The 12,623-nt window shown below is 43.8% G+C and overlaps 1 protein-coding gene across 6 annotated transcripts in view; it reads left to right on the top strand.

Annotated features, from left to right (window-relative positions):
- Nucleotides 1-9,857, top strand: part of NEK6 (NIMA related kinase 6) — a 247,120-nt gene extending 237,263 nt beyond the window's left edge. For 5 of the 6 annotated variants that reach the window (XM_073590703.1, XM_073590702.1, XM_073590708.1 and 2 more), the window contains one exon: nt 6,191-7,452. In XM_073590703.1, the coding sequence (XP_073446804.1) occupies nt 6,191-6,346 (156 nt within the window). In that variant the 3' untranslated portion in view covers nt 6,347-7,452. Of the gene's footprint in view, nt 1-6,190; nt 7,453-8,767 lie in introns of those variants that run through there. The other variant, XM_073590706.1, reaches the window with a different exon arrangement.
- The last annotated feature ends 2,766 nt before the right edge of the window (nt 9,858-12,623 follow it).

Below are 12,623 nucleotides of genomic sequence, written 5' to 3' on the forward strand. Positions count from 1 at the left end.
TGGCCTTTCCTGACGACGATGGTGAACAAGCCATAACCCTAAGGGTATGTGCACACATTGTGGATTCTGCTGAGCATCCGCAGCAGATTCTCCTGCGGTGTACAGTACCAATATATTCTATGTAAAACAAAAACTGCTGTGCACCTGCTGTGGATTTTTCCGCGGATTTGAATCCGCAGCATATCAATTCTTTGTGCGGAATCTGCAGTGTTTTTACACCTGCTCCATAATAGAAATCTGCAGCTGTAAAAACGCAGGGGAAATCCGCACAAAATCTGTAGAAAATCCGTAGTAAATCTGCATTAAATCCGCAGGTAAGATGCAGGTAAAACTTTTTGTAAGTTTTAAAATGTAAAAGATGAAAATCTAATATATAAAGTTCCATCTGTGTGTATGTTTGTATGTATGTGTGTATGTCCAGGATTGGCATCTGCACCGTCGTAGCTACAGCCACAAAATTTGGCACAGTCACATGTCTGGACCCCGAGAGCATCATAGGCTATGTTGTGAGGCGAAATTTTAACCCCGTGCGTTCCAATTCACCAAACAATTTTGCCCCTATCTACATAATGGGGAAAAAGTGAAAGGAAAAGTGTTGGAGGCAAATTGACAGCTGCCAGATGTGAACAAGGGGGACTGAAAGAATGAGAGCGATGGCGCCAAAGAGTATATACCGTACAGTTGCTAAGGTGGGGCCCTGACATGAGATACTCACTACACACGGGGATATGAGCACACACACAAAATGCGCCACACACTACCACATGCTTCAACACACATACCACCCTCAGCACACATTTCATCACACATACAACAACCTCGCCACATAAAAGACGCCACTCAAAACTCGCCACGCTGTCCCAGAGCGGTTTAAAAGATGAAAAATGAGCTGTGATTGGTTCCTATCAGCAACAGTTTTCTTTGTAGACAGTTATGGTAACTGAGGCCTATTATTCTTATCATTTCTATGGTATTATCGTCCTTCTGTAAAGCTGGAAATAACACAATTTATTACCGTGCCAACACAGACCACCCTCTGACACAGACTGCAGGGGGCCCAGTATGACACAGGATAGGATTAGATACACGGCTCAGCAGTCAGTATCACACAGGATAGGATTAGATACACGGCTCAGCAGTCAGTATCACAGGATAGGATTAGATACACAGCTCGGCAGTCAGTATGACACAGGATAGGATTAGACACATGGCTCAGCAGTCAGTATCACACAGGAGAGGATTAGATACACAGCTCAGCAGTATCACACAGGATAGGATTAGATACATGGCTCAGCAGGCAGTATCACACAGGATAGGATTAGATACACAGCTCAGCAGTCAGTATCACACAGGATAGGATTAAATGCGCAGCTCAGCAGTCAGTATCACAGGATAGGAATAGATACACGGCTTAGCAGTCAGTATCACACAGGATAGGATTAGATGCGCAGCTCAGCAGTCAGTATCACAGGATAGGAATAGATACACAGCTCAGGAGTCAGTATCACACAGGATAGGATTAGATGCGCAGCTCAGCAGTCACTGTATCACAGGATAGGAATAGATACATGGCTCAGCAGACAGTATCACAGGATAGAATTAGATACACAGCTCAGCACACAGTATCACACAGGAGAGGATTAGATACACGGCTCAGCAGTCGGTATCACACAGGATAGGATTAGATACACGGCTCAGCACACAGTATCACACAAGATAGGATTAGATACACGGCTCAGCACACGGTATCACAAGATAGGATTAGATACACGGCTCAGCAGTCGGTATCACACAGGATAGGGTTAGATACACGGCTCAGCAGTCTGTATCACACAGGATAGGATTAGATACACAGCTCAGCAGTCAGTATCACACAGGATAGGATTAGATACACGGCTCAGCAGTCGATATCACACACGATAGGATTAGATACATGGCTCAGCAGTCGGTATCACACAGTATAGGATTAGATACATGGCTCCGCAGTCGGTATCATACAGGATAGGGTTAGCTACACGGCTCAGCAGTCAGTAACACACGATAGGATTATACACGGCTCAGCAGTCGGTATCACACAGGATAGGATTATATACACGTCTCAGCAGTTGGTATCACACAGGATAGGGTTAGATACACGGCTCAGCAGACGGTATCACACAGGATAGGATTAGATACACGGCTCAGCAGTCGGTATCACACAGGATAGGGTTAGATACACGGCTCAGCAGACGGTATCACACAGGATAGGATTAGATACACGGCTGAGCAGTCAGTATCACACAGGAGAGGATTAGATACACAGACTGCAGGGGTAGCCCAGTATCACACAAGATAGGATTAGATACACGGCTGAGCAGTCAGTATCACAGGAGAGGATTAGATACACAGCTAAGCAGTCAGTATCACACAGGAGAGGATTAGATACACAGACTGCAGGGGTAGCCCAGTATCTCACAAGATAGGATTAGATACACGGCTCAGCAGTCAGTATCACACAGGATAGGATTAGATACAAAGCTCAGCACACAGTATCACACAGAATAGGATTAGATACACGACTCAGCAGTCAGTATCACACACGATAGGATTAGATACACGGCTCAGCAGTCGGTATCACACAGGATAGGATTAGATACACGGCTGAGCAGTCAGTATCACACAGGAGAGGATTAGATACACAACTCAGCAGACAGTATCACACAGGAGAGGATTAGATACACAGACTGCAGGGGTAGCCCAGTATCACACAGGAGAGGATTAGATACACGGCTCAGCAGTCAGTATCACAGGAGAGGATTAGATACACAGCTAAGCAGTCAGTATCACACAGGAGAGGATTAGATAAACAGACTGCAGGGGTAGCCCAGTATCACACAAGATAGGATTAGATACACGGCTCAGCAGTCAGTATCACACAGGATAGGATTAGATACAAAGCTCAGCACACAGTATCACACAGAATAGGATTAGATACACGACTCAGCAGTCAGTACACACACGATAGGATTAGATACACGGCTCAGCAGTCGGTATCACACAGGATAGGATTAGATACACAGCTAAGCAGTCAGTATCACACAGGAGAGGATTAGATACACAGACTGCAGGGGTAGCCCAGTATCACACAGGAGAGGATTAGATACACGGCTCAGCAGTCAGTATCACACAGGATAGGATTAGATACAAAGCTCAGCACACAGTATCACACAGAATAGGATTAGATACACGACTCAGCAGTCAGTATCACATGATAGGATTAGATACACGGCTCAGCAGTCGGTATCACACAGGATAGGATTAGATACACGGCTGAGCAGTCAGTATCACACAGGAGAGGATTAGATACACAACTCAGCAGACAGTATCACACAGGAGAGGATTAGATACACAGCTCAACAGTCAGTATCACACAGGAGAGGATTAGATACACAGACTGCAGAGGGAGCCCAGTATCACACAGGATAGCATTAGATACACGGCTGAGCAGTCAGTATCACACAGGATAGGGTTAGGTACACTGCTGAGCAGATGGTATCACACAGGATAGGATCAGATACACAGCTCAGCAGTCAGTATCACAGGATAGGAATAGATACATGGCTCAGCAGACAGTATCACACAGGATAGGAATAGATACACGGCTCAGCAGACAGTATCACAGGATAGGATTAGATACACAGCTCAGCACACAGTATCAAACAGAATAGGATTAGATACACGACTCAGCAGTCAGTATCACACACGATAGGATTAGATACACGGCTGAGCAGTCAGTAACACACGATAGGATTAGATACACGACTCAGCAGTCAGTATCACACACGATAGGATTAGATACACGGCTCAACAGACGGTATCACACAGGATTAGATACACGGCAGAGCAGTCAGTATCACACAGGATAGGGTTAGGTACACGGCTCAGCAGACGGTATCACACAGGATAGGATTAGATACACTGCTCAGCAGTTAGTATCACACAGGAGGTTTAGATACACAGCTCAGCAGTCAGTATCACACAGGAGAGGATTAGATACACAGGAGAGGATTAGATACACAGCTCAGCAGTCAGTATCACAGAGAGGATTAGATACACAGGCTGCAGGGGGAGCCCAGTATCACACAGGATAGGATTAGATACACGGCTCAGCAGTCAGTATCACACAGGATAGGATTAGATACACGGCTCAGCAGACGGTATCACAGGATAGGATTAGATACACGGCTGAGCAGTCAGTATCACACAGGATAGGGTTAGGTACACGGCTCAGCAGACGGTATCACACAGGATAGGATTAGATACACTGCTCATCAGTCAGTATCACACAGGATAGGATCAGATACACAGCTCAGCAGTCAGTATCACAGGATAGGAATAGATACATGGCTCAGCAGACAGTATCACACAGGATAGGAATAGATACACGGCTCAGCAGACAGTATCACAGGATAAGATTAGATACACAGCTCAGCACACAGTATCACACAGAATAGGATTAGATACATGACTCAGCAGTCAGTATCCAACACGATAGGATTAGATACACGGCTGAGCAGTAACACACGATAGGATTAGATACACGACTCAGCAGTCAGTATCACACACGATAGGATTAGATACACGGCTCAGTAGTCGGTATCACACAGGATAGGATTAGATACACGGCTCAGCAGTCGGTATCACACAGGATAGGGTTAGATACACGGCTGAGCAGTCGGTATCACACAGGATAGGGTTAGGTACACGGCTCAGCAGACGGTATCACACAGGATAGGATTAGATACACTGCTCATCAGTCAGTAACACACAGGATAGGATCAGATACACAGCTCAGCAGTCAGTATCACAGGATAGGAATAGATACATGGCTCAGCAGACAGTATCACACAGGATAGGAATAGATACACGGCTCAGCAGACAGTATCACAGGATAAGATTAGATACACAGCTCAGCACACAGTATCACACAGAATAGGATTAGATACACGACTCAGCAGTCAGTATCACACACGATAGGATTAGATACACGGCTCAGTAGTCGGTATCACACAGGATAGGGTTAGATACACGGCTCAGCAGTCGGTATCACACAGGATAGGGTTAGATACACGGCTCAACAGACGGTATCACACAGGACTAGATACACGGCAGAGCAGTCAGTATCACACAGGATAGGGTTAGGTACACGGCTCAGCAGACGGTATCACACAGGATAGGATTAGATACACTGCTCAGCAGTTAGTATCACACAGGAGAGGTTTAGATACACAGCTCAGCAGTCAGTATGACACAGGAGAGGATTAGATACACAGCTCAGCAGTCAGTATCACACAGGAGAGGATTAGATACACAGCTCAGCAGTCAGTATCACAGAGAGGATTAGATACACAGACTGCAGGGGGAGCCCAGTATCACACAGGATAGGATTAGATACACGGCTCAGCAGTCAGTATCACACAGGATAGGATTAGATACATGGCTCAGCAGACTAATCCTATCCTGTGTGATACAGATACACGGCTGAGCAGTCAGTAACACACGATAGGATTAGATAGACAGCTCAGCAGAAAGTATCACACAAGAGAGGATTAGGTACACAGCTCAGCAGACATTATCACACAGGATAGGGTTAGATACACAGCTCAGAAACAGGATGTGCCAAAGGAGAGGACATTTTCATGCCAAGAATTCCACTCATTCCATCTGATTTGTTTTTTGATTTTAAACGCCTCCAGTTTCCAGTTCAACTGCTATTTGCAATGTCCATTAACAATGCTCTGGGACAGTCCTTGAAAGTAGTAGGGATCGATTTGCAATCGGTCAACTTTACGTGATCTGTTCAAGAGTTGGAACTGCCAAAAATCTGTTCATCTTTGCATTGAAAGGAAAACCAAACATGTTGTTTATCAAAAGGCTCTTGAATGAGTTGAAAATAAAATACTATCAATACTTGGGTAATCGTTTAGTTTGTGTTGCAAATCTGTAGTGTTGATTATATGATGTGAAATGTTTTTATGTGCAATATAATCATTATAATTTGTTATAACTAACCACAGTTAGTTACTATACCCAGGCAACGCCGAGCCCTTCAGCTAGTATATATCTATATTCAGAGATTTAAAGCAAGAAGTTAGTAAGCATAGTGAAGTTATTAGTTGTAACAGTGTCTGGTTTTCTTTTTTTGGGTGAGGTCAATCCGTGTATCCGGAGCTATACATCTACCTATTGGTATCAGACGTTTTCATCTACTGTAATGACTCCGCACAGGGCAAACCCACGTCTGATACTGTATAATGGGGGCAATGAGCAATCTGCTAACACAAGAGTGGATTATGGCCGGCAGTAGATCAATCATCTGGCGGCAGGATCCCAGCGGCACACTAAGAGACTGCATCTGATTCCACTTCATACAGTGGGATGTTTCATAGTGATAAATATATTGACAGCTGAAAATGAGTGATGGATGAACCTTGTAATATTTGACACCTTTTGTTGTGTAGTTTTGGACACTGCCTGCATTAAAAACTGCACATTTCACACTGTGACTGAGCGAGCTACCGCGGAAATCAAGTTTTTGGGTTACACATTATTTTCATACATGTGCGTTGCATAAAACATGAAATTTGTTTTCCGGAGATCGGCTTCTGCTGGGCACACCACTTGGGAAAGGCAGCAGATATCATCAGAATATAGGTGCACTGTTTAGCATGTTGGGGCTTTTCCAGATTAGAACCAGCCTCCATCAGTTCCTTTTTTTTTTTTATCCCGGAAGCATCCTGAGTCACCTGAGATTGCCGACTAATGAGCTTGCGTGTTAGTTGGGTGAAACGACCTTTTGGTTGGCAAAAAAAAATCCTGTATCGCACCGTGTAGACGGGATTTTTGCTGACGACCTATGCGTACTGAACGATCTATTATCGATGCACGTCCCGAGTGGGGTCAGCCTGTGTAAATGGGACAGAATTGGATTTGAACACTCCAAATTTGGAAGGAACAGTTGTCAGCCAGAGGCCCGTTTGGATGACTGTTCTAAAGGTTCTGAGCACAGGAGGTGCCTAGTCCTGCCCCTCTAGGTCCTTCATCAGTCATTGCTTTTCTGCCCGTGATGATGAGCTGCTTAATTAGGGTGTAGTTGTAGAAGCATTTTTGAAAAACTTATTAAATGGAAAGAAAACAAAATAACCTCTCTGAAGAAGGTATTCTGTTCTTCCCAGGGTGGCGTTATTTATTTTGTGGGGCAAGGCAGTATATCCAAATTTTACCCCATAGCTACTTTCCCTATGATGATGTGAGACATTAAAATGGATTGTAGCTTGTGATTAGAAGGACCCTCACTCCTCTTGGTATCTGAGTTGTGTTATTCTGTTTTTATTGTTAGTACAAGTCCCCTCTAAAATGTAAAGTGCTGCGGAATATGTTGGTGATATAGAAATAAAATCTTACACCACCTTGCCGCGTCGTTCCAGTGATGTCTCTCGCCACTGGCATCACTCATCGCATATTAATTTCACGAGAGCATCGGCAGGTGGGAAATATGAATGTAGGTGTTGTTTTTCTATAGGGCACTTTGTATTTAAGAAGAGGTTGTCCAAATAATAAAGCCCTTCTACCACTGTATGGCCCCTATGGGGAAGAGCATGCAGGTAGCTCATATGCTCCTTCTAGAGGCAACCGCAAAAGGCCAATATTTTCTCTCCAATGATTCACAGTAAATTTTGAGCTTTATGAGAAAAAACAATATACAGAAACTTGAATAAAAATTTGCAGCCAGGTTCTTAACTCAAAATGAATCTCCATTTTTTTTTCATTATGTTTTTAAGAGTTCTAATGAATTAAAGCCTTATAATCCATGAGTAAAACCAAAGGTAGCAACGCTAGACACGTTAAATGGTTCTGGCGCTCCAGCACCAAGGAGCATCTGGGTTGTCTGATCTGCCTCAAGCGCAGATAAATAATCCATCACTGAATATTCCCAAATTGTGAGAAGTGGTGAGAACAAATAGAAAACTCCCATAAGAGAGGCGTCTGATCGGGATCCAAGGGGTAACGTTTCTCCTTGCGGTGATTGACGCATCAAGCCTGACATGCCAAGGTGAGGTGACTTTTAAGCTGCAATGCTCCTTGGGGAATTGCGGCTTTAAGTCTTCTCACCTTGGCAGGTCTAACTATAATAATCCCTAATTTATGGAATTGCCATTTTTTGGGAGGAGGTACTGGTAAATTTCAGGCCAACATCTGGCTCCAATGATCTTGAGTAGACCACTGTCTTTGCTTCTTACAATCACAAAGCGTGTGTGTGGGTGTTTAAAAAAAGAAAAAAAACTTTTCTGGACTTGAACTTTTTGTGGTTTAATCTGTCTGGACAACGGCCATTACCTTTGAAATAATTGGCAGTGTAGTCGTCTTTACCTAACGAGAGATGATGACTTGCTTCAGGCCGTGCCTTAAGAGCTGACTGCCATACAGAAGACTTCTAGACGGTGAGCCAAATTTACAGCAGCATTGAAAGACTTGATTCACCAACTGGGTTTTCTTCAATTTCTTATTCCAGGTGTGTGCTGAAATATGGGAGAGGTCATTCCAGAGGCAATACCTGCTATTATACTGCAGACATTAGTATGCACCACCACCCATTTACTCCTCGGGCTGGTTGGTCCAAAGCCGTTGATTATAGACTCTGACTATAAAAGAAAATCTTCTTTTCTTTCATTTCTGTATGTAAAATATAGCACAATTACTATTCTTCTGTCATTTCCTTCTTTTTCAGTTACGAGAACTGGTCAGCAGGTGCATTTACCCCGATCCAGACCAAAGGCCGGATATTGTCTATGTCCATCAGATAGCAAAACAGATGCAGGTGTGGACTTCAAGCACATGAGAACCAATAGTGAATATGTGACGAAGACCCCAACAAGCCATACTGATTGAAAAGAAAAAAAAATTAAAAACTTCATAAAAGAAGCAAAAGAATCCACCAACTGCAACGTCTTGAATGGTGTGGCCAGCCTTGGCCATGAAGGTTTCTGTAGGCCGGGTCTCTGGGTGACAGTTCCGGGAGAAAACTCCTATATATCATGGATTGTAGATGTAATAGCAGCGACATCAAACCTTGCAAGAGCTTTGTGTGATTTCGGTTAGGGTTAGTGTGAACGAGGTGCATCTGAACATCAAATGTGAATATTAAGATAATTCCTCCTGAACTTTTCAGACTTTTCCTTTTATAAGGTTGTGCAGTTCGATGAATCCATCTCTCCTGGACTAGCGGATTTATAAGTATATGAATTATTTTTTTTCTTTGCAAATTATTAGTGGATAATTTTTAGACGTAAATGCAGATTCTTAAAGTAGCTTTTTATATATATTTTTTTTTCTTGAGGGATGGGGAGAATGAGAAGAGTGCTCATCTAAAACCTGTGCCATTGATTTTTTTTTTTTTTCCCACATTGCATGCCAGCACACTGTGTCGAGGTGTCACAGTCGCTTTGGATTTAACTTTTTATTTTTTCCCTTACTGCAACGACAAAAAGTTTGTGAAGACTTCACTATAGAAGCAGCGTTAACCCTGCCGAGGCCACTCCACAGTCAAGAAGTTTCTATCAAACAGTGAATGGTTTATCGCGCAATGTGAAGGAATGCCAGCTGTGTATAATCAAGGAAGACAGCCCGGCTATTATTGTACTACAACTCCCAGCAGACTTTTAGACAAGAGCATTGCAGGTAGTAACGTTGGCTGCAAAACCATGCCAAAAAGGCTTGTAAAGACTTGCTGTGCACCAAGGTTTATGACATATGGCTTACTCAAGGTGTTATTTTGAAGCTAAAAAAAAAAGACTTTGCTAATAAAGAAATACTTCATACTTTGTATTTTCCTGGGAAATATTCTAATATCTCATACAATATGCAATGAAGATTTTAAAAGGGTAGACCAGTTTGAATATTCTTTTTAAAGATAATCTGTCAGCAGCATGATATAGGGGCAGAGATCCTGCGATGTGTCACTTACTGGACTACTTTGGGCAGTGTTGATAGAATTCCTGTTGTAGATGTAGCAGTGCGCTGAAGGCTGAGCACTGTATAACCCCACCCACCTCACTGATTGGCAGCTTCTGGTGTACATAGTTGCCGCTATAGCGCAGTGGTATTGTAACGTCTGTAGGCTTATAAACAGAGCTTTGAGTTCAAATCCAAGCAATGGAGCTCAAATTGTCAATCAGCAGTTAGGGCGGGGTTACACAGATTAGCTGGACTGTTTGGCACGTGACATGTAGTCCTACAGTGATAATGTTTTCAGGATTTCTTTAGGATTGCACAGATGATTGTTGGTGGCTCTTGAGGAACACTGATCTACATCATGGTAGTCTCAGATAAACTTGCCAACAGATTCCCTTTAAATAGTCATAATTAGAAAAAATAACCTTAGTTGCTCCTGATAGGTCTGTATTAGTGATGAGCGAGCATGTATAAGGTGTTATCTGAGCATGGTAATCGAGTGTCTTCGGCATGCTCAAATAATATGTCCAAGTCCCCGCCGCTGTTTGACAGCCACAACACATGCAGGTGCTGCGGCTGTCGAACAGTCACGAGAAATGCAGCTGCAATGACTTGAATATATTTTTCGAGCACGCCAAATTCACTCTACTAGCACACGAGCATGCTTAGAGAACAGCTTATATAAAACCTGTAGGACTATATTACATCTATTAGAATTATACATTCTCTATAAACTGAAAAATATCCTTGGTGTGAGAAAAAAATACAAAGAATGCAATAAGACTATTCATTATTGCCAATTTTACGTTGTGTGGGCTTAGTTTAGGCAAAAGCATCTGGAAACACTAATTTTTTTTTTTTTTTTTTAAATGCATGTATTTGGGGCTAAATTTTTGCAATTAGGTTTCACTACATATTTTGCATTGTTTGGCGTTTTATTTTCCTGTACACTCAACATTAAGAAAAAGGAGCTGGGAAAAAGACAGCATAACGAACTTTGTCAGTCAGTCATAGTTTGCTGACTGATTCTCAGTTTACTCATGCTGCAGCCAGCAATAGACAACACAGAAGCGATAAAAAGGGAAACTCTGCAAACTTTTGAATGAAACCAAATAGCAAACACAGGGATTTTTGTGATAAACTCACCGTAAAATCCTTTTCTCCGATTGGGGGACACATATACTGTGGGTGTATGCTTCTGCTGCTAGGAGGCTGACATTAAGTGAAAAAAGTTAGCTCCTCCTCCGTCGTATACACCCTCGCCCCTATTGCGGGCGGAACTCAGTTTGGTGCCAAAGCAGTAGAACAACAAAATCAGCCTTAATACAGGTACAACATGTCCAGAAAAGGACCATCCTTATATCACATAAATAAATCCATATTAATTAAACAAAAACAGAGCCAACTGGCTAATAGGGTGGGTGCTGTGTCCCCCAATGAGCGTCTCGGAGAAAAGGATTTTACGGTGAGTTTATCACAAAAATCCCTGTTTCTCCTTCGCCTCATTGGGGGACACAGATACTGTGGGACGTCCTAAAGCAGTCCCTGGGTGGGAGATTGACTCATCGATCCAAGCTACATGCACCTCTTGTTTAAAGGTGCGCCACCGCTGCTTGGAGAATCCTTCTGCCCAGGCTCGCATCTGCCGAGGCCTGAGCATGAATATTATAATGTTTGGCAATTGTGTGCAGGCTGGACCAGGTTGCTGCCTTGCAAACCTGTTCCGTCGAAGCCTGGTGCTGAAGCGCCCAAGAGGCGCCCACTGCCCGAGTAGAGTGCGCTCTGATCCCTGCTGGAATCGGCATGCCTCTAATGCGGTAGGACTCCTGAATAGTCAAATGAATCCATCTGGCTATGGTCGATTTTGAGGCAGCAAGTCCCTTCCTGCGCCCTTCGGGTAGCACAAACAGTGTGTCCGTCTGACGAAAGGTTGCCGTCCTCAACACGGACCTCCGGAGAGCTCTTACCAGGTCCCACGTGTGAAGAGCCTTTTCCACACAGTGCACCGGTGCTGGACAACATGAAGGCAAGACAACATCTTCATTAATGTGAAAAGAGGACACGACTTTCGGCAGAAAAGGAGGGGCTAGTGTAAGCACCACCTTATCCTTATGGAAAGTGAGGAATGGGGGTTGGCAGGATAGGACTGCCAGTTCTGAAACCCACCTTATAGAAGTGATGGACACTAGGAACACCACTTTCCAGGCAAAGTATCTCAAGGAGATATCCTGAAGCGGTTCAAATGGAGCTTCCTGTAGAATACTTAGGACCAGGTTAAGGTCCCGAGTCCATAGGCGCCTTATAGGTAGGTACCAAGTGGGAGACTCCCTGGATGAAGGTCATCACCTGCAGATTGGTAGCAATTCTGCGCTGGAACAGAACGGATAAGGCCGACATTTGTCTCCTGAGGGAACTTGGGGCTAAGCCCGAGTCTAGGCCCGACTGGAGAAAGGCCAAGATGTTGGGGATCGAGAGTGTCAGTGGAGAAACACCGCAGCCTCGACACCAAGCAAAGAACACCTTCCAGGTGTGGTGGTAAATTCGTGCTGAAGCAGGCTTCCGGGCGCTAATCATTGTAGCGACCACCTTGCTCCCAAGATTCAATGGCCATGCCGTCAAACACAGGGCCCCTG

Source organism: Dendrobates tinctorius, unplaced genomic scaffold (genome assembly GCF_039654945.1).
Source record: "Dendrobates tinctorius isolate UK_male_01 unplaced genomic scaffold, ASM3965494v1 ptg000120l, whole genome shotgun sequence".
Classification (NCBI taxonomy): Eukaryota; Metazoa; Chordata; class Amphibia; order Anura; family Dendrobatidae; genus Dendrobates; species Dendrobates tinctorius.